Source organism: Alexandromys fortis, unplaced genomic scaffold (assembly GCF_014885135.2).
Source record: "Alexandromys fortis isolate MF-2015 unplaced genomic scaffold, M_Fortis_MF-2015_v1.1 scaffold_12, whole genome shotgun sequence".
Classification (NCBI taxonomy): domain Eukaryota; kingdom Metazoa; phylum Chordata; class Mammalia; order Rodentia; family Cricetidae; genus Alexandromys; species Alexandromys fortis.
Window position 1 is genome coordinate 6,766,258 of NW_026067937.1, and position 26,525 is coordinate 6,792,782.

General features: G+C 42.7%; 1 protein-coding gene across 6 annotated transcripts in view; it reads left to right on the forward strand.

The window, feature by feature from the left end:
- Cd44 (CD44 molecule (IN blood group)) overlaps nt 1–26,077 on the forward strand; it is an 82,794-nt gene extending 56,717 nt beyond the window's left edge. For 4 of the 6 annotated variants that reach the window (XM_050147115.1, XM_050147117.1, XM_050147118.1 and 1 more), the window contains 9 exons: nt 2,027–2,155; nt 3,519–3,644; nt 7,258–7,359; nt 9,040–9,129; nt 9,889–10,095; nt 12,531–12,599; nt 16,875–16,946; nt 18,931–19,009; nt 24,320–26,077. In XM_050147115.1, the coding sequence (XP_050003072.1) occupies nt 2,027–2,155; nt 3,519–3,644; nt 7,258–7,359; nt 9,040–9,129; nt 9,889–10,095; nt 12,531–12,599; nt 16,875–16,946; nt 18,931–19,009; nt 24,320–24,524 (1,079 nt within the window). In that variant the 3' untranslated portion in view covers nt 24,525–26,077. The remainder of the gene's footprint in view (nt 1–2,026; nt 2,156–3,518; nt 3,645–7,257; nt 7,360–9,039; nt 9,130–9,888; nt 10,096–12,530; nt 12,600–16,874; nt 16,947–18,930; nt 19,010–24,319) is intronic. The other 2 variants (XM_050147116.1, XM_050147121.1) reach the window with 2 other exon arrangements.
- The last annotated feature ends 448 nt before the right edge of the window (nt 26,078–26,525 follow it).

A 26,525-nucleotide genomic window follows, 5' to 3' on the forward strand; every position in this document is an offset into this window, starting at 1 on the left:
AGCATTTAAAAATTATAGCCAGACACCATTTTCGCAACCTTGAATATTCTTAAAGGGGAAACTTAAGAAACAAAGAGCTGAGGCATCCCTCGTTCAGTGCATGTGTTTAATCAAGGAAAAGTTTGAAACCTGGATTCATATGTTCTGGGCATTGTACTGAATGTCTGGCAGGCATTGCATTCTATTCTTTACCATAGTTGATTTGATGTATGCATAAAGATTAAGGGCTGAGCTGAGAAGAAGACTGTTAAAGGAAAGAATAGACAGGAAACAGGACCCATTTCAGTCCCCCTTCCCACCGTGGTCCTAACAACTATCTTATCAATTACTGTAAAACAGTTTACACTTAAGCAGAATGCTACTTAAGACACTTCAAATAAGTGCATGTAATGCCAAAATATGACAAACATGGGACATCCTTACTAGTAGATACTTAGAAATCTAAATACAGTTAATGAAGAAAAGTTACCACCAATGCTTGCAAAATCCACATTAGTAACCTCTGGACTTCGTTAAGGGGACATTACAACTTCTAGAAAAGAGTCAGCCCTTATGATTTACAGGGAAAGTTCTGTCTTCCTAACCCACTTCTGACCATACTAAAAACACCAGGGCATGGTTGGACAGTTGAAGGATCATTATACTTATACAATAAATGTTGGGTGGAGACATACATAGGGTGTATGCTTGTGAGCACACATGTGTACTTCTTTATTCTTTAAACTTTGGGTATCTTAGCTGTATAGCTTTAATTTTTACTTTTTAAAATAATTACAACAGAAATTTTCTACCTTTGTTATTTGTTGAGAGATAGTGGCTTAACTAATGGAAAATAATTTAAGATTAGGGCTTCCCTCCCTTTGGATAATCAGTTAATCCCAGGAATAGTTTGCAAAATGCAAAGACAAACTTAGCATGAGTTCCACTTAAAATATATTTGCTATCACAAAATCACACACATCATTTTCTAAGATAATGAGACACAGTGAATTTTTAAGGCACAAAAGTTCTTTTGATTTGGCAGTTTCTAGGCTCTAATTTTCCTGATGAATCAGAAATTTGCTATGAGCTGTTACAGATGAAAATGTCAGTGGCTTTCTGACTTTTACAGGAAGTATCCTGATGGGATTTTGTCCCAGTCCACTTGCCTTTTTAAAACAGTGCTTGAAAGGTTAAGCCTGTCTGATACTGTTTTTATTTATATAATTCCCCAACTGGCTAGAATAGTTTTTTCTTCCACTGAATTAGCTTTGTTAAGAAGAGGCTTTAGCAATTTAAAATGTCCCCAGACAATCACATTGCAGATCAATGTAGCAACAACCCAGACATCCCGGCCTGGGTTTGCATGCCGGCCTGATTCTACTGAGTGTGGTTATAAGTTGTGGAGTCTGTCTGCAAAGGTCCAGTGTTGTGAGTTGCCATAGACCACAGTTCCCGCTGCAAAATCACTGGAACACGGACATTATGCTTCCAACAGAAGCTCTTTCTGGCAGAATACGTGAGGCTATAGACATAATACTTAGAATAATACTTAGAATTCACAATCCTCAGATTAGGGTCTAGTCATTGATTTGCGCTACTCTGTGTACACATTTTTCAGCAAATAAAATTTGTTTTCCCATCTGGAAAATCAAAGGATTGGAAAATTAAAAGTTTTGTTTCTATATTTCAGAATTTAAATGACTTAACCCCTAGCTGTTAATGTATCTATCTATTATCTATCTATCTATCTATCTATCTATCTATCTATCTATCTATCTATCATGAATGTATGTGTGTATGTATGTATTCATGTATATTGTATGTATGTATCTGTCTATAATTTATGTATCTATGTATTTATCTATGTATTATCTATGTGTCTATGTATGTCTATGGTATATATCTATCATATGAGTATGTATGTAGCATGTATGTAAGTATCTACCTACATACGTATCTATCTCTGCCTTTATGTAGAAAGATATATCAGAGGGTTTGTTAAGAACCTGGACAATGTGGCTCACCATCAGCATTCTCCTCACAGCCTGGGCAGCTCCTAGTAGTACAGCAGAAGAAGCAGCTACCCAGCAGGACCCATGGTTTGAGAGTGAATGGCTGGGGAAGTACTCCCCGACAACAACGGAAGACTCCCATGTGACAACAGGGGCAACTGGTAAAGGAGGGTTTCACCATGTGGGCAGAAGCTACTTTCTGAGTTCAGTGCTGGGCATTGAAAACCCAACACAAAAAAGACCCTGAGATTCAGTTTCCTAATACATCATATAGAAGTAAACATAGATCCAGATTGTAAATGCTCCAAGCAAGGTACCTGGCTGGGCACAGGTAGAAGCACATGAAAGCAATAGAGTTAGCCTATAAGTTTGTGATGTTCATATCTAGTTAGAGGCATTGTCTCACCTCGTGAGACAATGACAGAGGCCTTATCAAATGAAAGCCCCCTTTCTGCTTTCTAAAGATCATTTACTGTACAATATGAGCCTGGCTGTTTTCCTTATATTTATGTGAAACACTAGGCTTATGAGAAAGAATTTTATTTGAAATCTAGTTTGGGGGTAAATCCTCTCATTACAAGAAAAGAAAAGATACCTGGGTGATGTCGTCTGATCTTTTGTTCTTACCTCTTTTGAATATCTCCTCGAATGTACAACTGTTTAATTACATTCACAAATAAGTCATCTCCTCCATTCCGGAAATGTGGGGTTGTGGGAATTAGAATTAGACCTTATCATCTAGTGATAAAGTGTCTCTGCAAGATGCTGTGCTTGACTCCTTTGTCTGAGTGATTAGGCATTGTGATTCACCCTGCCCTGCCAAGGGTGTGAGTTCCACATTATCACTTGCTATCAGTGGGAAATATCTCTGTGTTTCCATCTGCAATACAGAACCTGATTCAGACCCTCTCTGCAGTGCATGGCGACTTGGAAATGAATCACTAGTGGAGCAGCGGGTTTGGTGACTAGCTCTTTGGTGTGTTTGTTTCTAGGGGATGCTATTGCAATCTCTCCTCCGGTACTTCTCCACCGGCACAGAATGAGACAAAGGCATAAACCACATGCCCGCATGCTATTGCTCACTGTGCAAAAGTAATGCTTCTGCTGGACTCCATCTGTGCTTCTGTGATAAGTAGCTCTTTCTTGCTCTTCACTTGGGAAGCCTTTACCCGATGTCGTCTGTATATCACCACCAGCTCATTTTGCATTTCACTCTGGGATGTGCTTCTCTTGGAGTCACGTCATGCACTTGAGCTCTTCTGCCTCTCTCTGTAGGGGACTATAACTCATCCTCTATCCATTGCAGTACTTGTTAATGCTATGCTTCCTCCAGCTTCTGTGCTGGTGACCAAGAAAATGAGCACCAATGAACCAAAGCCTGGGGGAACATTCTAAACGAATGCATCGCTTTGTCCTCAGTACTAGAAAGTTATTTTCATTATCTTCTCTAGAGAATAAAGTCTATATCCCTGCCCAAATGTCAGTAATATGTTGACAATTGTTTGAACTGCATGATCACAACAGCCTCAGACGACAACAACCATCCAAGTCAAAGAATGACGACACAGAGTCAAGAGGACGTCTCCTGGACTGAGTTGTTGGACCCAATCTCACATCCAATGGGACAAGATCATCAAACAGAAAGGAAGGGTAAACAGCATCTGAGACTTTTTAATATATTATATTTCTTAGAATCAACTAAGTCCCTTTTCTCTTGGAAATGTAGCATTGGTTTTAGTTTAGTCTGCTTTCTTAAGCATCCTCGTGTGCCTTCAAAAATGAGTTTGCGGATACAAGTTGGTAAGAAGTGGGCATGCACATTCATTGACATATAAAGTTCTAGCAGAGAGTGAAGAATCTGGCAGGAAGATTAAGTAAGTCAGTCTTAAGCTGATTAGATTGGAAGCTATTTATCCGGAGGGAGAGGTAGGCTGTTTCTTACTTTAAGATGGTCTTACTACATGACCCAAGATGGATCATCAATTTTTGATGATCCTCCTGCCTCAGTCTCCTGAGTGCTGGGATTGAATGTACTATCATGCCCAGATAAAGAAGAGATATTCTTAAAATTCCTTTCTTCTTTATGTACAAGAGTTCAAAAGAAACAATAAAAAATAGATGCAATGAGTATGTCCATGATAGATTCAAAGATAAATTTGGGATTTGGTAGACAAATCTAAGTGGTGAAGAAGATTGGTTAGTAGTTAAAGCAAATAAACTGTATAATGACTCAGACTTCAAAGTTATTTATTATTGCCTCGTTCAGAGATAATGTGGTTTTGAAGGATTTAGGATTTAGATCATTCTTGGCCCTCCTTGAATGGCTATGAACTTAATGGACAGACAGTTTGTACATGAGACAAAACTCTAGTTTTCCTAATGCCTTCCATTCTTATTTACACACAGCCATTTGAAAAAAGAAAGCAAAGACATTAGTTGTAGTTTTGCAAGAAAGGAAGGCAGTAAATTATTTGACTACTTTTTATATTTAAAAGCAATTTTCCTTTATTGTGACAGCAGCAACCTGCTTGACAGAAGCACCAAGAATTAATAGCTTCTGTCCTCTAAAGATTTAACAAATAGAAGACTGTATTTCCACTACATTCATGAGTAGAATTACTTTTTTCAAAAAACAAAATATTCTTACCACAAAAAATGTAACATTCCAAAATAACCAAATACAGGGTTTTGTAAATTTTTCCAGAGAACATTTATATGTATTTTCTGGATATAAATTGTCAGCCATAGATAGGCTCCACACATCTGACTGAAATACATTCTAATAGCGCTGTAAATATATCTCCATATTGGATAACTATAAAATTATCTCCAATCCAAAAACTTCTATAGTTGCCATTTTTAAAAAATTTCCGTCTTATCTTAATATTAGTGAACAGATACCCAATAAACAACCATGTATATGGTATGCACTAGACATGTAAAACATCCTGCAGACAGAAGGATGCATTATTCATATTCATGATTGAAAGAAACTTCAAAGTCAGCAGACAAAAGAAAATACTTAAGAGCACAATAAATCTGACAACACAAAAACTCACATTTTCAATATTGGACACTAAAGAAATCCAGAGGTCCCCACACCTCCCACAGACCACTGAAGAACAAAGAACCGAAAGCAATTTTTCAAAATAAAAATGCAAAGACCTGGCTAGACAGAAAAGAGAAGTGAGATGGAGGAGTTTTTGAACAGGAGACGCGTGTGAACAGATCCATAAAGGAAGAAAAGCCAAGGGATGCGCACATCGCTATGAGTGGATACATGTGTCCTGAGAGAGGGAGTGTTTAAAATGCTAGGCTGGGGCCATTTTGTTGAGTTACAGAGGTGCCACAGGCAAGACCCAGCACACAGTTTGATGTACTTAGTTCCTGGGGGTGGGACTCTGAAGAGACCTGTGGTAAGAAATAAACAAATAAATAAACCCAGTAAAAGAATTCCACAAATAGTATTAGGTGTCCAGCCTGAAGAAGAAAGAAAGATTACATTCTATATATTCAAGAAAAAGGTGTTAGGTCTCACAGGCAGTTCGCATATCCGGAAAGGATCTCCAGCTGGACTATAGGAGGAATTCTGGTGGTTAGATAAGGGCCTGCATCCCTCTGGAGCTTGTGGAACCAGTTCCCATCTGCCAAAAGGAGTCATTTCCCTCACCTCTGGCAGAGAGGACACATGAATCCCCATTGACATGTACCTGTGACTGCATATCAAAGTCCATGTTGGCCTCCAAGATCCCTCAATCACAGCTCACAAATGCTTGTTACAATATTTTGAGCCCCACCCCCATGCCTGTCTTCTGGCTCTTCCCTCTGCACAGCTACTCTCCTTCCTCAGATTATCTGCGTTCTCACTCTCACTCTGTTCTGGTCTCTCGCCATCATGTTATGTCTGCTATTTTCTCTTGGTCTCCCTCTCTCCTAGCCCTTGCCATGTCCAGGCTGCTGGCCATGGCTAATCTACTGTTTTTTTCTGTTTTTCTCTCTTTTCTCCAGACTCTTCCCGATGTCTCTGGCTCTTCTCTCTCTCATATCTACAATGCAAACTTTAACCATAGCATGGAGTGGTCATGCCGGCAATGTCTTTACTGTTTACACACACACACACACACACACGATAGTTAGCTTCCATCATACAATGACATAATAGTGTTCCAAGAATTATATTTACAAAAGGAAAAGTGAGCAAGAGTGGCTGCAGGCCCTCAGCAGACAAGGCCTTTTTCTGGCATGGTATACAATTTGAAATTTTGAATGAAGTGTCGCTGCCGTTTCTTCTTTGAAATCCTGATAGTAGAATCAGCCATGCATTTTTCTCTAACGGGGGTCTTGTCTGTCTTTGCTTTTAGCATGCAAAGGCTGGAGTCCCAAGGCGTGTGCCCCATATCCCAGTACTTCCCACTGGAGCCACTTGGAATTGATTAGATCTCCCCAGAGGCAGTGGTGTGGGTGGACTGAGAAAATTGTAGAGTTAGTAGCATTGACGGTGTTTATGGGCTGTTGGGCCTCTGTTTCGCTCTGAACTTGTTATTCCAGCCCACCAAAGATCAGTGATAACCATCACAAAAAGCAGCCTTTTTAATTACTTCAGGGATATTTCGCACCACTCAACACTATAATCATAATTCCCAAGATACTTATTTCTTGTATTTATGGGGAGAATGAGTCTTGTTTGTCTATAGGTACGTAGTTGTCTCAACGTAGTTATATTGAGTAATGTGTATATGGTTTTGTTTTTTCCTATGTTTACTTTCTGAAGCAAAAACAAAAGAACAAAAATAACCAAATAAGGGAATTCAATGGCTGTTTACAAGGTTTTTGTAGGTGTTGTTTTGTTTTGTTTGGCCTGGTGACAGCCGGAGGTGACAAAGTGATGCTTGTCTGTGCTGTTTCACTCCATGTGTCTAACTGTACCTGTCGGCCTTGGAATTGAGCAATTCCTACACGGGTTACATTTCTCTTCCTTTGCACAGACTGTGAGCCTCATTGTGAGCTCATGTAACTTCCTTCCAGACTAAGCAAAACAAGCAAACATATACGTGATAGCTTTTGTCTAGCTCTGCCCTGCAGCGAAAACCGCTTATAGCCTGTGGTATTCTTGACGAAACAATCATTTTTCCCAGTTCTGGACACGGAAACTTGTTTCTTTCCCCTTACCAGGCTGAATGTAATAATTCCTTAGCTCTAAGACAAAGGGCCCTCAGGCAATGGCATAGGGAATAAGGCAATAACACTACTTTAATTCCTTCAGATACAGACTCCAGCCATAGTACAACCCTTCAGCCTGCTGGAACTCCAACTACTCATGTGGTGGAAGACTTGAACAGGACAGGACCACTTTCAGTGACTACTCGTAAGGATAATGTCACTCAGCCCCTTTGTTGGCCTGTCTTCCCACTTCACATCTGCTGACATTGGTCAAAATGTCAAATTGGGTGGTGGAACGGTGCAGTCTTTGCTAGGTGATTCAGCTCAACCAGGGGTGAATCTGTTTTCATTGTCTGTCTTTCTTGTGAGGGTTCTTTAAACCTGACTTTATCTTCATTCACCGTCCCCTCCTGAGTCTATGACTTTTTATTAATGAAAGGATATGGAGGTTTAATTCATCTTCATTTTTCTTCTCCAACCCTCCATATGAAAGACACCATCACTAGTAGGGTGGTTTATCTATGTTTTAATAGACTTTTTCAATTTCATTCTTTAACCAGTCAAGGAAGGAGAAAGATTGCTTCCATGAGTGTGTAACATGAGGACCAGGTTATCACAGTGACTAGAGAAATCACATTTAGCTTTGAGAGGAAGAGTAAGGAATGTTGATAATAATTGACCAAGGTAGTGGAGCCCTGGGAATGGAAAAGAACCATTTGTCAACATATTTTCTATCATTAAACATCTGCCAGGAAGAAATATGAAATTTTTAGTACCCTTAATTTTCACCACGTGTATAAGGATAGACCAAGGATCAATCCAAAGTCATTCATGAATTCTTAGCAGATTATCAAAGAACTCCCCAAACTAAGAAGGCCTTGTTTCACTGCTTGCTACACATCATGGGCAGAGCCCTTGATAGGAGCCCTTTAGGCTTGGGGAAAAAAGCCAGCAGGCATGTATTGACTGCCACCAATGTAAACAGCAGCGTTAGGCATCAAAGGAGACATAAACAAGCCTATCAATGGCCCTTGCCAATGCTCAACTTGTATTTCCATTTGTGTTACTGTTGGCTTTTGTTCTGGTGTTGGGTTTGGGATTTTGAATGTCTCTCTCCTGGTTATATTTCTTTGGTGGTTGACATGGCTGATGGGTGTGTTTTATGGAGCCTTTGCACATGCACCTCAGAGGTCAGTCAGTGCCTTTCTTAGAAGAATATAAAAGAAAAGAACTCAAAACTGTCAAAGTGATTTCAGATATGGGCCATGATTCAGTCTCAAATTGATATGTGTCACTGAGGACCCTGAGTTTGCCAGGCAAGCATCTCTGGTGCAGTGAAGAGAAACCCTGTTACAAGCAAGATCACAGCCCTGCAAATAAAGTAGTCACTAAAATGCAAGCTTCTCTACAAGGGAGTCATGTACTTTCTTGTAAAGTTGCTCTGAGTTAAATGATGGAGACGGGCTTCTTCTTTTGTGTTCACAGACACACTGCACAGCACTGCTTTCTTTATAACTTTTTGTCCGCAACTTGCCAACCTTGGTGGTTGAGGGAAAACTGAAATTACCACTCCCCTTTCTGTGTCTCTATGATTTTTGTTTCCCTGGGGTCTTTGCTGCAGTTGGGGCAAGGTGGTCCAGGGAGGGCAAAGTGTTGGCTTGGGCTTCACTCTGGAACTTCACTGAGAGACAAAGAAGCTAACTAGGGACAAAGTATGTTTTTTTATGTTTGTTTTTATCAATCAGCAGATGATGACGGGCACAAATATAATTTTCCCATTGTGTCTGTCCATCTAATATCCTATAGCTAGATCATCCTTGTTGGTGGATAACATCCTTATAGTATGGTTCCTAATTAACACTAGCTTCACCCCTCATTGAAACAGCACAGAGTCATTCTCAGAAAGTCTCTACATCACATGAAGAACTGGAAGAAGACCAAGACCATCCAACAACTTCTATTCTGCCATCTAGCAGTAAGGATCAAAAACCCCAGTGGGCTCGGCTGTTTAGCAGAAATCAATAAGCTCTGGGTACTTTGTGGGATCTTCGGTGGTGGTGCATCCATTGCTCACTTTTACATTTTAATTTTAATAAAAGGTGTGTCTGGTGGTGGCCTCTGGTTCTTCTGCTTGTAGACCTTTTAGAAGCCATTGTATATTAGATACAAACTTTTCTGCTGAATTGGTTTTAAAAAGTGATGATTATTTGTATAAGATTTCCTTGAACTCCATTATAGTAATACTATCTCCGTTTTGTCTGCTGGACCACAACCCATGGTATTGGTGACTCAAAAGCAATGCCTTCTGGCACAAAAAACAAATCATGTCAGTAGACTCAGGTCTTTGGGATCTTGAGCTTCTTATTCCAGTTGCAGACAGAATGGTTTCATCTTTCCCTCCGATAGTTTGTTTCCTCTTCATCCTCAGAGGTGGATCAAATTGAGAAAAAAAAAGCTCAAAATCCTGTAGTACCTGAGTTACCTCCCCTTGATGATTCAGACAAATCTCGTAACAACTACGTCTTCTGAGTAGTAGTCACCAAAACCTCTTCTGTTGCGTGCTATCCGGCTGCAGTCTTTTGTCAAATATTGGTTGTGTTCAGTACCGTTTGCTTTTGGTCTTGGAGGACAAGTAGAAAGATGTGTCGGCAACTTTCCCTTCTGAAGGCAAGCACATGGTGGGTGGTGACCATCCAGGTGTGGGCTTGTCATTGACTCCACCTCCACCACACAGCTAGGAGTGGTGGTAGAGACGGAAGAAGAGGCCCAAGCCTTCCCAAAGACACAACTACTTCTCTGGAAGGCTACACCTCTCATTATCCAGACGCAATGGAAAATGGGACTCTCACCCCAGTGGCCCCTGCTAAGACTGGGGTCTTTGAAGAAACCGAAGTGACTGTTGCTGCAGACTTCGACTTTAATGTTGATGGCTCCTTACCAGGTAATTTGGCCATTTGTCATCCGGTTTGCTTCTCTGGAGAAGCAACATATCTTTTCCTATTATTGGGGATATATTCTGTGCAGGCTGCGATTAGATTACTCTGTGCCATGGGAATGGTTTTCATCATTGGCCATCAATTCTAATGCCAGCAAACTTGGGTTTATTTGAGATAAATCAAGGCTCCCGTTTCCTGGTGTAATCTCCATTTAGTTTTTGTGACTTGGTTCTCATGGTAGGTTTTCTCACTTTGTCTTTTCTTCATTCTGTGATATATTAACTTGGGTCATGTGAAACTGATATCTTCGTCGATCAAAATAGTTGACTATTAGCAATTTCATATGATTCAGCTAATATATTTTGCCTATTTAGCAAAGCTATACCAAACATTCAAATGATTTTCATATACTGGTATCTTTCCTCTGACATTATCTTTCATAGGTGGTGGACTGATTCATTTCATTTCATTTTTTGGTGATGGGTTGGTATGTAAGCCTTTTATACTTATGGTGTGCTTCAAAGTTCATGATTCACAGTTAATAAACTGGGATCCTCACTTTTTTTTGTAATTGTAAACATATGACTTACTCAACTAAGTCTGACATGGACCCAGAATGAGACCTTTCTCTCAAATAAGCAATCCTCTCTTCTTCTCTTCTTTATTTCTTTATTTGTATTAATAAACTAATGGTGTACAAAGGGGAAGTGCTTTCTGTGGCTAAGAAACTAGAATCCCAATTCTATTAGTGCCTATAATCCAGGTACCTCTTACCACTCAATCACTAACACATTAAAGATTAACAACCTTAAATAAACACACACACACACATAATTTGTAGAAAGCCCCTACCTCCTTCACTCTCCCAAAAGACAAGAAACTGATCTCACAAGAATCACATATGCAAAACAGATGGTAGTGGTGAGGTTCTGATTGACAGAGGGGGAAAAAACGGGGATGGCATATGTGTGGCATATTTCCTTTGGCATCCTTCTCCAGGGCTTCAAGAAAAAGAGCTTTAAAAATATCAACCTCAGCAGTTGGCAAACCCAAGCCCCCTTCCACTCTGAAGGCTTTGGCTTAGTGTCCTTATTAGTAACCTTCTTTTCTTCATTAAAACCTCCAAGTGCTATTGTTAGATTCCTGCAGAATGAATCAAATTTAGGAAGACCACCCTGTTCTCATGCTAAAATGGTCCCATCCATCGAGCAACTTAAAGGATTTAAATTTTAAATGGCAATCTTAGTTATAGTTCCTTAGGTCGTTTGCAGAGTCTAATTGCCAGCAAATAAAATACCTTCTACAGAATTACTACGCACGCGCGCTGATCCCATCTGATCAACATAAGAAAGGTGGTGGTGTCTGTATTTCCTTCCGTTCTCTGTGAATCCAGCGATTCGATTCATAAAGAGCCTGATCCTCACTCCCCATTTTCTTCTAGAGGATTCACAAAGTGTGTTTCTGTCTATACATGTTTCTCAATCTATGCGCCTATAGCACTGACCTATGCGATGGCGGTGGTGCTGATGGGCCTGCTGATGGTGATGGTTTGGAAATGGTGATTTTGGTGGTGGGACTCTCAGTGTGGTGCTTCGGCAAATGCTGTTGTCTGTTATCATAACAGGAGCAGTTCCCAGCAACCCTCTCCTAATGGGGAATGGTGGCGAGCAGCTCACTGTATTCTCTCCCTAGGCACTTTTGTAATCATCTATACCAACATGAGGAGCCCTTGTTCTCTGTGTATGTTTCCCATATACTGAACCTAAGATTTGATCTTTGGATTTAAATTTACCCCCTCTTGAGTTTGTCTCAACCGAAAGTTCTCTGGTGATGGATATTTGAGAAGATGGGATCATGCCAACAATTGTTGAAATTATAGGTGTAACTTTTGAAAACACTATCAGCGGTATTGATTCTGATCCCCAGCGCTATGTCATTCTCGTTATTTCGCTGCTTCTTTTTTCTCTTAAGTCTGGCCTTTCTCCTCTCTGGATAGTTTATTTTTCCCACATTCATGCCTAAGAGTCATTTGCCTCAGACTCAGAGACACCTCTTTCATGCTGCGTATGCTGAGCTCGAGTACACCCATTTACGTGATCATATTTCAGTATCGAAACTCTTGTCCAAGCTAAGAAGTGTCCTGCTCAAATCCCAGCCCCACGAAAGCATCATAGTCTTTTCCTAGAATATTCTTTAGCTCTGCTATTGGATTTCTACCCACACCATTATTTTAGTGGTCATCCAAAACGGCCTGCGCTGCCTCAGTTTCCTTCATTTTGATGAAGGCTCTAGCCCACTCCTCAGCGTTTTAAAGATGAGCGGTGACTTCTTGGTTGTTAGCAGATGCCGGATTCCTGAAGACACACCCTATGGAAGTGAAGATCACAGTGTGTGGGGACACACAGTGCTGATTTTTTTTTCTTTTTGCCTATTATTCTAGAAGGCCGAGACACATCCATGGACCCCAGGCATGGTTCCGACACTGTGACATATGGATCCGGATCAGCTGGTGAGTTTGAAATGTTTAGTCACTTGCTATTATAATCTCCCAACCTGATGCTTGCTAATGAAGCATGAGTCAGTGTCCCTAGAGAACTGTCTCACACTTAAAAAAAGAAAACACATGGATTTTTCAGCCACAGGGAGGGCTTTATTAAGTCACTCTGCTGGACCCCACCCTGAAGTTTCTGATTTAGTAGTCTGGGGTGGGACCCAAGCATTTGTATGCTTAGTAAATTCCCAGTCACCCCGAGACTGCCGGGATGGGTACCACACTGTGAGAACCAGCACTCTAGAAAAGGAGCTTCCATCTGAAAAAGCCTGGAAGACTTCATGCAGTTCTTCCGTGCTGTCTAGTGTTGTCTCAACTTGCCATAAGCTAGAGCCTTCGGAGAGGAGGGAGCCTCAACTGGGAAGATGCTTCAGTGAGATCTGGCTGCAAGCAAGCCTGAGGACCATTTTCTTAGTGATTGATGTGGGAGGGGCCCCACGCTGGGGCTGGAACTACTGCTGGGCTGGTGGTCCTGGGTTCTATAAGAAAACATACTGAGCCAGCAGCAGAAAAAAAAGCCAGCAAGCAGAACTTTCCTCCACGGCCTCTGCATCAGCTCCTGCCTCCAGCCAGGTTGGAGTTCTAGCCTTGGCTTCCCTCGATGGGCTGTGATATGTAAGCCGAATAAACCCTTTCATCCCCAGCTTGGTTTTCATCACAGAAATAGTCACCCTAACTAGGACACCCCCATCTAACACTGCCCCCATTCGAGAGCCCCTAGGAGAACTCCTTCAGCATAAAAGAGCTCGTGTTTGATTCTCATTCCTCTACCTAGAAATTGAGCAGGATGATCACAGGGTCTGAGAGCCAATGTCTTTGCTGAAAATCTTGAGATATTGTCACGGGGTACCCTTTAAAGGCCACATGACAGAATGAATACCTGGAAAGTGTTTAGCATATTCCTGGCAACTCGTAAAGAAGCCAGCATTTGAGGATTTACTGTGTACCAGAAAGACTAACCAAAACGTCTCATTTGTACATTGAACTACATCAAACTGATATTTCAGTAGGGTGCACATGCCCAATGCTAGGGAGTTTAGAGTTCACTTTCTATTAACTCATCTAATCACCTTGCAAACCCTACTACAATACAAGAAAACACTATTATCATCTCCTTATTACAGATGAGGAGAAGAAGGGAAGGTAAGAGAAGGCAAGCAACTTGCCACGTTCATATGACCAGAGAGTGGTGGAGCCAGGTTTCAGGCCTGGGGTCTCATATTGCCGCTCCTAAGTCTGGTCTGGAAGAAAATTCCATAATGACCATAATTACTGCCAGAAATGCATTATTAAATAGATTGCTGTTGGCCATGACTCAGATCAACCCCTGAAATCATTGCTCCAGGCAGCAAAATCTGACACGAGGCAAGCTTACTTCTAATCTCTAATGCTGGGGTTACAGAGAGGTTCTCTCAGCACTTCCTATCATGGGTTCCTGATCATCACGAATCTATGTGGTCCACAGGAACCAGGAAATCCACATAAATGAGCATCCTCTGCCGTGGGCTTGAATTGGGGACAAGCGCTGCCTCCGGGGTTCAAGCAAATCTGAGGATGGATATTTACACGATGACTTTGATAACAGCCCTTAAATGTCGGAGCTCTGGCATTTAGGGCTCATTAATAATTACCCTGAAGTAGAGACAGATGTTTCGAGCTCGCTGGGGTGCTTAGCATACTTGGTCATCCCCAACTTCTGTTTCCTTGTCGGTAGGAAGAGAGATCGTGTCACCTACCTCAGCAATCTAGGCTTGGTGTGGATCACAAGGTATTGAGAACATAAGAGGTTATTATTTGAAGGTGTGGTTCCCCAAACCAAGAGACCCTACTACTGTGAGTGTAGTCTGCGGACCAGCCACAGAGACTGTGCACAGAAGCTTGTGGAAAGGGCCTAATCGTGCCCTGTGCAGATACAAACCGGATCAGGGTCTGCGTTTATTTAAGCCCCTTCCCCTTCAGCTGGTTTGTGTGCTCCACTCTCCACTGCCTTTCTCGCTGCCATTAAAGCCAACAGAATGATCTCTGTGCCCATTTCTGTGGCTGGGCCCCATCTCCAAACTGGTGTGCCCAGTGTCCTGCTTTGCAGAACTTGTTCTCCAGGCCTGTTCCACCGGGATTGGATTTATGGAGGCACAAGGGAAGCCTGCTGTCTCTGGCCCATCCTTTCGGGCTTTTGCTTGAAGTGAGAATCAGGTGGGTGGGAACTGGTCTTTTTCCTTTGGCTCCTATGCAGGTGTCTATTGTTCAAACGGGAGGTTTCATCTTGTGCACACACCTAGATCTTTCCTTGCTGGGAGCACTTCTTTGGAAAAGGAAAATAGATTATGATCTATTAATGGCCTCCCTTTCAAATATCAAAGGCTGCCATGAGTCAGACAAAGGAGACCGGTGGGAGTGGCTACCCCTTCACAGAGGTTTCCAAGGCCACAGAGCTCTGGCTGGGGTGGTTGCTGTGCAGCACATGTGTGTGTACATGCCATGTGCACGCACAAACCTGCCAATTGCCCAGGACACCAGCAGGTGGGTAGAAAACCTACCATGGACTCCTTTGAGATCTGAGAAGAGGGGCCACTCTCAGAACAGTGTGTGCACTGTGGAAACAGAACAGAAGTGTCCTTGCTCTGTTTTGTGGGAGCCTTAGCAAAGCACCAGACTGTCCACACTGAAGCCACCCTAGGTGGTTAGACGCCAGCGCTCACTCTGCAGAGCCTAAAGTTTGGCTCTCTCAGAAAATATTTTCTTTTGAGCCCCATCTTCGTAGACCATGAGCTAGCCAACAATGTCTTGCCTAGGTTTTGTTCCCTTTGGTGGCCTTCAAGATCCCAGAACAGGCTGCTGTTTAGTGGCAAAGAGGAAAGGAAGAAAGAAGACAAAACGCCAAGAAGTTTCTTTTGAAATGTGTTGTCTTTCTCGTTTTGAAAAGGCATCTGGATTCTGACTCATAGGCTGTCTGTCTCACCGTGCTTCCTTCCAAGCCGGTTTTCTGTTCATTCCCTTTGTCTTTTAGTGGTAGAAAGCATTTATTTTTCTATTATGTTTTGCTGTTTTAGCATAGACTCTCTTAACCGTTCATTTATAGTCAGAAAAAGCCAGTGCTCACCCCTCCGGCCAAAAGAAAAAAAATAGTGTTCATATTCGTGCCTATGAGTCCTACATTGTTTTCTGTTGCTGGGATAAAGATCACAACCAAACCTTTCCTTGGGGAGGAAGGGTTACTTGGCTTTTATGTCCTGAGTCACGGTCTACTGAAGAAACTCAGGGCAGAAACCAGGAGTCAGAGACTGAAGCAGAGGCCATGGCGTAATGCTGTTTGTGGGCTTGCTCTCCGTGGATTGCTCAACCTGAATCCTCATACCACCCAGGACCATCTGTCCCAGAGTGGCACTGCCTGGTGGGCTGGTCCCTCCCATAACAATCATTAATCAAGAAAACTCCCCCTGGTGGGCTGGTCCCTTCCATAACAACCATGAATCAAGAAAACTCCCCCATAGACTTGCCTACAAGCTAATGTGATGGAGACATCTTCTCAATCAAAGTCCCTTCATCACAGGTGACCCTGGCTTGCTTGTATCAAGTTGACAAGAAACTAAGCAGCATAATGCCAGTGATTTTTAGGTTCACTTTGGACTTTCAGAAGTAGATGAATACATTACGGATATTATTTAAACGAAGACGCTGTTTCTGAAGGTTTGGAGTTAAGCTTGAGATTTCATATTGGTAGCCCGCTCCCTAGTGATGGGATCCTGCTGGCCTACGGGTCCATAGGCAAGGTCTTAAACAGAGAATGTTGTAACTTCACACAGCTTCTACTATCATCTACTTCTTTAAGTCTCTGTAAGACAACAATGAAGGTGTTCCTGCTATGATGCTCATTTTATAAGCCAGAAAACAGAGGCTCCGAGGTGATAACTTGTCCTGGCCCATGTTGCTAATAAGTTAGGTTCTAAACCCAGGATGGACTAGCACTGAGCTCAAGTTCAAACACTGTCCGTCGCTGATCCCTGCAACAAAAATCCCATTTGGAAGCCTTAGCTTGGTCACAGCGAACTTTCTTGGGAGGCGGAGAGTGAGATGATACCTTTGCCTAACACTTTGTAAACGTCTGCGTCTTGAATCTATTTCTAGAGTCTAGTGAGGCAGTGGTTGGAGGGTAGCCCAGGACAATGCTCTGAAGAAACTCCTGGCTATACATTCCAAACTGGGGCTGAAAAAGCTCGTTGTTTTCCCCCTTAGGACACTCAAGTGGGAGTCAAGACGGTGGCGCGAACACGACTCCTCTTCCTGGGAGGAGACCTCAGATTCCAGGTGAGTTTCACGCCGTGAAGCAAAAGTAAGATAATTAGAGCAAGGTTCTCACAAAGTCCTAGGAAAGACCTCATCAAATGCACATCTGGCACCTCTCTGCAAGTTTAAGGATAAACAAAAATATGATAGCCCCTCGTGGGACAGGAGGGAGCCCTCTCTTTCCCCCTCTAGGTCCCTCATGTCCTGAATGAGCTCACATGGAGGTCTGCCACAAAGAACTGGTTTGTCCTGAGGCCTCCTTCCCACATGAGCAAGAAGACCCCAGGGCAAACCCAGGTCCTTCCTGTCTCAACCCATCTTCCCCTATATTTCTAGGACTAGAGATGAAACATGTAATTCTCTTTTCATTGGTGGGCAGGAAGGAGACACGGGACCATCCGTGTTGGATTGAGTAGAAACACTCTTCTGCTCCCCAACCTACTTTTCCTTGAGGAACAGCCTGTTAGTTCAGCCGGAAGGAACTTTTTAGAAAGTACGACTTGGACACGGAGGGAAGCTGTGACATCTGACTGTCCCATGCTACAAGATTTAGCCTTTGATGCAATTTCTTCTTTTAGCACGGGGTTGAAACTGAGCATATGCAAAGGGGGATTCCACACCGGAAGTTTCTCTTTCTGTGGTAAATTACCCTTTCAACTCTTCCTCCAGGGAGCTCCAAAGTGGCTCTCCCTGTGGCCCTCCTCCTTTGTCTCAGCTTGCTGACCACCTGAGGAGGAGCAGGCAGGGAATAGGCAGGCTGAATTCAAGCAGGGATTCATCCCACTGTAGTGAGGAGGAGTGTGGAACACTCAGGGCTGAAAGGCAGGCAGGGTGGGGAAGAACAGAAATGGCTTCGTCCCTACAGTGTCCCTGCTCTCTTGAGGTGAGCCAAAGAGGACGCACAGTCTAACATAGGGGGAAAGTAGGACTTCCAAGGAGAAGCAGGCATGACTGCCAACCTCCTCTTTCTTCTTTGTCAAGCCTTCGTTTACTGCACACACCTGCAACTGAATAGGGTCAGCTTCTCAGTCTTACGGAAGCCCGAGTTTAAAACATGTGGACAATATTTCATTAATCCACAAGCAGTACATAATTATCAAATAAACTTTAGAAAATGCAACTTAGCAAATGGGTGGAAATGCAAATCCCTTACTATCTTCCTCATTACCCAGAAGTATTTAAGCTGCATTCTTAACAGATATTATCCTTAATATTTTTTTTTCAGAGTAATTGATTTCAAAACTGCTGTATGTGCTGTTTAGTTAACGTTCTCTGCTGGTCAGTTCCACTCTCCGTGTCATTAAATATCTTTCCCTTGAATTATAACACATAACAAAATGGATGTATCTTAATTTATTTATTTAATCCCTCATCATTGGACGTTGAGTCAGTTTCAACTTTCATGGTTATAAAGAGCACAATGATGGACATCTTTACAGCTGACTTTGAGATCGTATAACTTTCTGAACGTGTAACTTCTAAATCAGAAAGTCTGAGTATTTTGGGATCTGTTAACAAGTGGAGCCGAACAACTGAAAGGAGCCATAGAATCCACCTTTACCAAACCACGAGAACATCCGTGGCCCACCAGTTATGAACTCCATCTTCGTTTTGCATGAAGCATAAGGCAGATGTTCTTACATCGGCATGGAATGTTTCTGTCACGAGAAATATAAATGTTTTTTGATCTATTTAACATTTCACCAAAAAAAAAAAAAACCATGTACAGGCTTCAACAGGTTGTTTGAGATGGTTTTGGATAGATTTTTCTTCCAGCAGGATTTGACTAACTGTTGATAAGAGATTAATACAAGATGCCTGTTGGATGGAACATCTACAGTCAAGATTGTCTTAGAATATTCTAGCTGTACCTGTTGGTCAGCCCTCTCTGCAGAGTTGGCTGGGGTTTTTATTTGGAGCAGACCGATTTTTAAGCAGTATTTTCTATTCCATCAAATCTGTTTGTGTTGCTCATGTATGTATGTCCTTGGTTCACTCTTTCCAGAATGGCTCATCATCCTGGCATCTCTCCTGGCACTGGCTCTGATTCTGGCTGTTTGCATCGCTGTCAACAGTAGGCGCAGGTAAGAGAGAGTCCCTTCGGCTTTCCACTTTGAGGGGTACTGTGGGATTTGGGCTCTGATTGTAGCCTTGACAGCTTTGGTACCCTGGGTCTTGTTAAACATGCCTGGTTTCCAACCTGACACCAGACTTCCTGCATCAGAGCTTGTAATTTAACAAGATCCCAGGGAGTCCTGTACATGTCATAGTTTAAGAAGCCTTTCTCTGTCCCATTATCCAGAGAAACAAAACGCCAGCACCCCTCCAACACCAACAGTGGTTGGATCTTACTGTTCTTAAATTTTCCATGGTTAAATCCTATGGTGACTCTCTGATAAAAGTCATGAAATACATCACTGGGATGTCATATAAAGGTATATTCAGCTATTGGCTCATTAAACAAGCACTTGCTAAGTTTGTTCATGATTCACAAAATGTTGTATAAAAAATTAAGAATTGGTTTTCTTTCTTTGACCATTGGAAGCCTAGGCATCTTCTAGAATCTTTACCCAAAGTTGGTATAGGTCCTGCTTGTTTTGTTGTTTGTTTCCCTGTAAGGATGTTATTTTGTATTTCCTGAAAGTTTCAGTTGAAGAGATTCTGGAGATTGCCTAAGGAAATCTCTACTACAGTGAGGTCTCTGAAACAAAGATGAACATTCGTATGTTCAGCACCACAAAACAGGCAAATGGGTTCCTCTCATCCTTGAAGCCTCTCTCCTCCACCTTAACAAAGGCTTAGTATTTTTAAAGTTGTTTAGGTAGTATATACATTTAATTAATTTATAACCAACCTCCAATTAGAATACTACCCAAGGCAAAATGCAGGACCATAGTAACTCTAGCAACAGGAGATGTGAACTTTAATCCAGGAAACCCCAAAAATATCTAGGTCTACATTCCTGCCCAGACACTTTAAAGATTTTTTTCCCAAAGTGTCTGCTACAGACACTAAGCTTTTTGTAAATATCCTTTGTGATTGTCTCATGAAAGGTTAGAGTCTTCTTGCTAAACTGAGTGGCCTTTTCCATGTCTCTAAGTCACCTTACAGCCCCCCAAATGCTCAGATTATGAGCCCGCTGGAAAGAATTATACACTTCATTATTGTTATTGTTGTTGTTCAGAAACAATAAGCAACTATTTCCAGTGACCAGTATAGTCTTTGTAGGCTTTCTAATCATCTGCAAAAATAGAATAATGTTTTATCGGTATTTGGAGTTAATGAAAGTACTCACTCAAGTCACGGTGTTGCTACCTATACTTTTAGAGCATAATGAAAATATTAGTCATGAGCACTGACCACATATGGAACCAAAACTGGGGGGACATTAAAGAGATCTCCTCTGGGCTCCTATGACTAGATAGAAACAGGTTAATTTTCTGGTCCATTTAAATACGTAAGTTGGGGAAGCCTTTAAAAGACTTTTTATTCTTCTTCTTGGCTTCTTTGTTTTCCCTTGGATTATTTTTGCTCAATTAAATATGAATTTCCTTTTGTTTGGGATCAGTCTTTGATGTATCACATATACAGTCCATCAGCTTTGCAGATGTCACCTTGGTGATGTCGCTGATGCTGTTGATGTGGGGGGCCCTCCCTAAGTATCTCAGCTGTCGCTGAGAGCAGTTGGAGTCTGAACATTGTGGCATCTTGTCCCACGTGGCTCTTTGTTTCCTCAGCAGCAGAGAAAGGACCTCATGGCCTCTCCTCCTCTTGTCTCCAGGCCAGCCATCACCCTAGCAACAGGCAAACAGGGACAGGCAGAAAGAAGCTGGCTGAACCAGCCTCTCACCGGGAAAGCAGCTTCATGGGCGCCATAAATTACTGTGTCCTGATTTGATAATTGAAAACAGATTTGCCACGCCGCTGAAGGGTGGTTAACGGCCACACAGGCCCCTTCATGTGTGTTGTCTTCCTAAAGCTAATAACCCATCTCTAATCCTGTTAGGAGACAGGGGCCTTTCTGCTTGAGCACTGCATTTAAGAGAGACAGGGAACTCTATTTTCATCATCGAGAGTTTGGTGGAAAACAAGGCCTCCAGAGGGGATTCATTTATTCAACAACATCCTTTGCAGGCTTTTGTGGCTGTTAGCCCTGATGAGGATGGTAGCCCTTTGGGAGCTGAGCAACCCTTTCTTGGGGGAGGAGGTCACCTAAAATTATTCGCATATCAGATATTTACATCCAGATTCATAACAGTAGCAGAATTACAGTTATGAAGCAGCAAGAAAATAATTTTATGGCTGGGGGTCACCACAGCACAAGGGACTGTTTTAAAATGTCACCACATTAGAAGGCTGAGAACCGCTGGTTTAGAGTAACAGTCTGGTCCTGCCTGCATGCTCAGGCATATTGATATACATACAGCCAGAATTCTTTGATTTTCTTTCTACCTCACAGCGCTCCAGTTGATAAGCAAATAAGACTTTGGGCAATTGTCCTCTAAGAACACAGGCTATGCCGCCTGAGAGTTCCGAATAATACAGCAGTGTTCTCCAGCCTTTGAGTTATCTTGCCAGCACATAGAGGAAGGCAGGTGGTATTGTTGGGGGTCAGAGCCTGATCCCTGGGGTTGTTAGGATCAGAGCCCGATCCCTGGCAGCTCTAGCAGCTGACTTACCCACCCGTTCCCAATAGACCAGCCAAACAGGCAAGCCACCAGTCACCATGAAAATCAGAGAACTGAGAGGTAGTCAGCATGGTCACACTGAGAAGAGGAACAAATAAAGCTACCCCATGACAACTCTCCCCCGAGTCGGTCTTCAGAGTCCAGACACGAGGTTAAGGTTTAAATAGAGGGCAAGAGGTATGGACAGCTAAGCGATTCTGGTGAAGACATGATCCGACCCATCCTTGACCCAGCATTGTCTGGACCCCAGGCTGTCCTGCACCGCAGTTGTTACAAGGTATGAGAACTAGGTGCAATTTCTATCCCAAAGACAAGTTTCTCTCTGGCCTGCCCCAGAATTCAGCCTTTTTCTCCCCGCAGGTATGAAATTCTAGGGGACTTTTTTTTAAACAATTTGATAGCCCAGAGGAGGGGTGCCAAGGTCTCTATAGGATGTCATTATCCCCATCAGGGTGGTTACAGTGGAAGCAGCCACCAGGGTTCACATTGTGTGGCTTTTGTCCTGCTAACAACTGCAGCCAGCAATCCCTGAATGCTTCCTACACTCCAGATTCTCTCCTGATTACCCCAGGTCTTATTTCGTTCAACTCTCATTGTTCAGTAAACAGCAAGAGTAGACTGACTTTTGAGTTCCCGCTGTTTGAAGTTCTTGCCCCCATCTTGAGAGGCTGATAGTTCAACAGCCTGAGGCTCGGAGAAGTCAGGGAGCTGCTTCAGGTCACACACAGCTATAAGATCTCAACACTAAGCCTTCTAAGGCCTTCACATGCCCCCTGCTATGTCCATAGACCTCACCTGCGCTCCCAGCCCTTCTCTGTTTCTTTCACAACTGGAACATCTTTCCTCCCACGCTTCCCCACACCTGTGCTGGAAGATACAGGATCTACTCCCCATTGAGGCAGTATATTTTGACTTTCCCAAACAGGAGATTAAAGTTTGTGGCCTTGGCAGTCTTATAGGGAAGAGCCACGATCACATATAATAGACGTTTTGACTCTAGACCTTGAAATACCCAGCAGCAAGGAGAACCGTGCCAACTTCATTCTGTTTCCAAATCTTCGTTCTGACAGGGCCAGGCGAGCCCAGCCTTTTCAGAATCTTAGCATCTGAATATGGACTCTATCGTTTTGACTTCTGTGATCTCAAGGGGGCCCTCAAAGTGCTCTGCTCCTCAGTTCCCACTGCTGCAAAATGGGAGCAAGACCCGTTTTAATAGTGTTATAGCAAATGATTTGTACTTTGCCTGGAATCGACCGGGCATTTAATAAGTGCTCATTTATTTTCTCTCATCAAAGTTATGAAGCTATAAAACTTGGCTTCCATTAGCCTAATCTAACTGCTTTTTGCACACCAGTGGGCAGGTTACAGCAAAGGGGAAACTTTGAATCGGGCTGCATGGGGCCAGGCAGTGCTATCAGAATCACAAGGCCAAGGTTAGAGTCACGCTTTCCTATCAAAGCCCACTTCCTGCCTGAGAATCTTGAGTAACATTACTAAGGAACCTTAAAGTGACAACACATGGCTTTTCTTACGTTGGTACTAAACGTTCTGCAGCAGGACTATGTAAAGGTCAACCAATCTTAGAGGAAACAAATCAATACGGCCTTGTCCTTCTGGAACAGCGCTGCTTTCTTATTTTCCGGACGTGGCAGCGAGGTGTTGGCTGATAGAGGAAGTAGCAGAACTTTCTTGAATACACAGATAGAAATGATTTATGATAGCAGTAGTCATGGTTTATCTGAGGCTGCGGAACTCTGGCACTTCAGAGGCAAACATCTTCTTTGAGCGGTATGGGGGGGAGGAGAATCAGGACTCCAGAGTCAGATGGATCAGGATCCAGATTTTTACATTGTTGACTAGCTGAGAGAGACTGTTAAATTTTCAGACCCCCAAGAGTTTCTTCAGCTAAAAAGGGGATGGGCTGCAACGATAACTTTGGGTTTCTGGAGTCTTGATTCTCAACATTGACTGCAGCAGAAGCCTCCACAGTGTGCTGGTTTATTGTTTGCTTTGTTTTTCCAAATACTATGGACTGAACCTAAAGCATTATGCATGCTAGGCAAGTATTCTACCACTGATATATCTATCCCCAGACCCCTTTTGCCTTCTTATTTTAAGACTGGGTTTCAATGAGTTATCCAAGATTGGTCTTGAATTCATTTTGTAGTCCAGGGAGACCTTGAACTTGTGATCTTCCTGTCTCAGCCTACAGAGTACTTGCAATGATAGTCTGTTAACCTCAGATCCTGGGCCCACCACTTTCTGATTTCTGCTTCAGGAAGCAGTAAGGTGGATACTTTCCACGTCTGAGAAGTCCCTGGATGCTTTAGCTGCTAGACTAGGGACTTTACTTTAAGAAGTGCTGACGTCAGCTGGACGGTGTTGGCACACACCTTTAATTCCAGCACTTGGGAGGCAGAAGCTGGCAGATCTCTGTGGGTTCACCATCAGCCTGGTCAACAGTGTGAGTTCCAGGACGGACAAGTAAACATTGAGAAACCCTGCCTCCAAACAAGCAAATGCTGGTGTTAGGTGTTAGGAAGTCCAAGTAGAAAAGGTACCATGCCCAGTGCTTAGCACAGAGGAAGACCATGCTAAATTGTGCCGACGATCATGGTGATCTCCGCAGTGATGTCAGTCATGATGATGATGGTTGGTTGATTGATTGTGCATCTTTTCTCATACAATGTTTTACAAACTCATCAGGTGTGGGCAGAAGAAAAAGCTGGTGATCAACAGTGGCAATGGGAAGGTGGAGGACAGGAAGACAAGTGAGCTCAACGGAGAGGCCAGCAAGTCTCAGGAAATGGTGCATTTGGTGAATAAGGAACCATCAGAGACTCCAGACCAGTTTATGACCGCTGACGAGACCCGGAATCTGCAGAATGTGGACATGAAGATTGGGGTGTAGTGACTACCCCAGTAACTTGGAAAGACACCAAATTGCTGACATGTCAATACTGGGAGCTGGGACCCTTCACAGATGCAGTGTGCTACTGATTACTTTCATTGGGGATAGTTTCAGCACAAAATTTTCTATTCCTTTTACATTTTCAAAAAAGTCCGTTCCAATTTATGAAAACAGCATTGCTTTCTGAAACGAGGGCCCAAAGAATATTCCATTAAGAATTTGACTCTTCCAGTTCCTCCTGAGAGGCCTTGCATTCCCAGGGTATGCTACAGGTGGCTTCTATCAAATTCATATTCTTGGTTCCTATTGAACCCTTTCCCTACCCTAAGTTCCAGGTAATTGTGACCAGCTAGGGACTTTCCCCAGGGCTTAGAGGAATTGGTCTCTGGGAGGAAATTTGAATGGGTCCATATTGCCTCTCCAGCAGTCCAGTCCTTGGGCATTGCTTTCCAGTGGGGTGGGAGATCAGGTGTACTGGTTACACACCCTTTTTATAGACTCCCCTCTCTGCTGGAAAAAGTTCAGATGCTTCTGAAAGATCCCCAAAGGGTGATGCTATTTATCTATAGTAAGCTATTTATCTTTGTTTTTGAAATATCAAGCCCTGGAGGTCCTGTGTTCAATATGACTTTTTTTAGGTTACTTTGTCAGAAGCATAACAGGGTATAAGTTGATTCATAATAAACACCTGTCAATCTTCTAGCTTGACCTTGTGCTTCAGTTTCTAATCTGCAAGGTCTGAGTCTTCACAGCGTATCAGGATGACTTCAGAATGGTCCTCCTAAACCCATGTTAGGGCACCTGTGCCCAACTCGGGTTCATCCAGCTGAATCTCATAGAAGATCAAGGAAGGAAACATTGTTTTGTATCTAGGGTATCAAAAGGGTTTCTTTCCTATTCTGGAATCTGAATTGTCGGTAGGCAAGTTTTGGTCACTTTGTGCTTTGGTGGCCACCCTTTTCTCTTTCTTAAAGGGTACATTAAGTTTCTATGTCCTACGGTTTTTAGGGTCCTATTTCATAGAAGCCAGTCCTAGTAGTGATTTCACCAAACAGTATGGTGGAGGCTTGTGATGCCTTATAGTAAAAGGAGAAGCCAACCGAAATTAAAATGTAGACAACAAGCTGTAGTTGTCATCACGAGGGTGTGGTGTACAACCCATCCCACTATTTCCATGGATGTGTTTGTTGACATTTTCACAAACAGTTGGTACTCAGAATGAGTTGCCTGGGAATCCCCCCAAAAGCCACAGGGCTGCCCACTACTGGAATCTTACCACCAGACAAGCAGGTTTATGGTTTAGCCATGAAAGAATGGTATTAACCTCTAACCTCATATTCTTTTTACATACTGGGTTTGGTGGCATTTATTCATCTGCCAGAATGTCCCATTGCTCCTGGATCTTCCCAGGTTATTTGTAGAAGAAATTAAATCTGTAAGGTAAGGTTTCCCGTAAAGTAATACTTCTTTTCTAAGGCTCCCATGATGTTACTGTTGACTAAGTTTATATGTTTAATATTTTTGTCAAATAAAAACAAAACAAGAGAAAAATTTCCCATCTAAATCTGATTTGAGTTTATGTCAAGAGTGGACTCAGGCTTTATTTAAGGGCCATACACAGACTTTCCACCACTCATTCCCAGCCTCAGCTCTTCCAATCCCCCTTCCTGCCTCCTTCTGTCCCTGCTTACCTCTTCCCAATGCCATAGCTTCGACAAACTTCCTTTTTCCTTCCTCTGCAAATGCTACTAGTCAGTTTCATATTTAGACACCTAGTTTTCTTCGTCTTTTCCAGTTGAAATAGACACAAGGTTATTCTTTGTTGTTCTCCATGGTGTTAGGATGCCCCATATCCTTAGAGCTGTCCTGGCTAACCAGCCCAAAACCAGCTCACTGTAGGCGAGTCACTCTGCCATTGGTATGAAAGGGCTCTGCCAAGCTCTCCTTGATCCCTAGATACCCTTTGGAGGCACAAGGAGAGCCATGGAAGTCTCAGGGCTA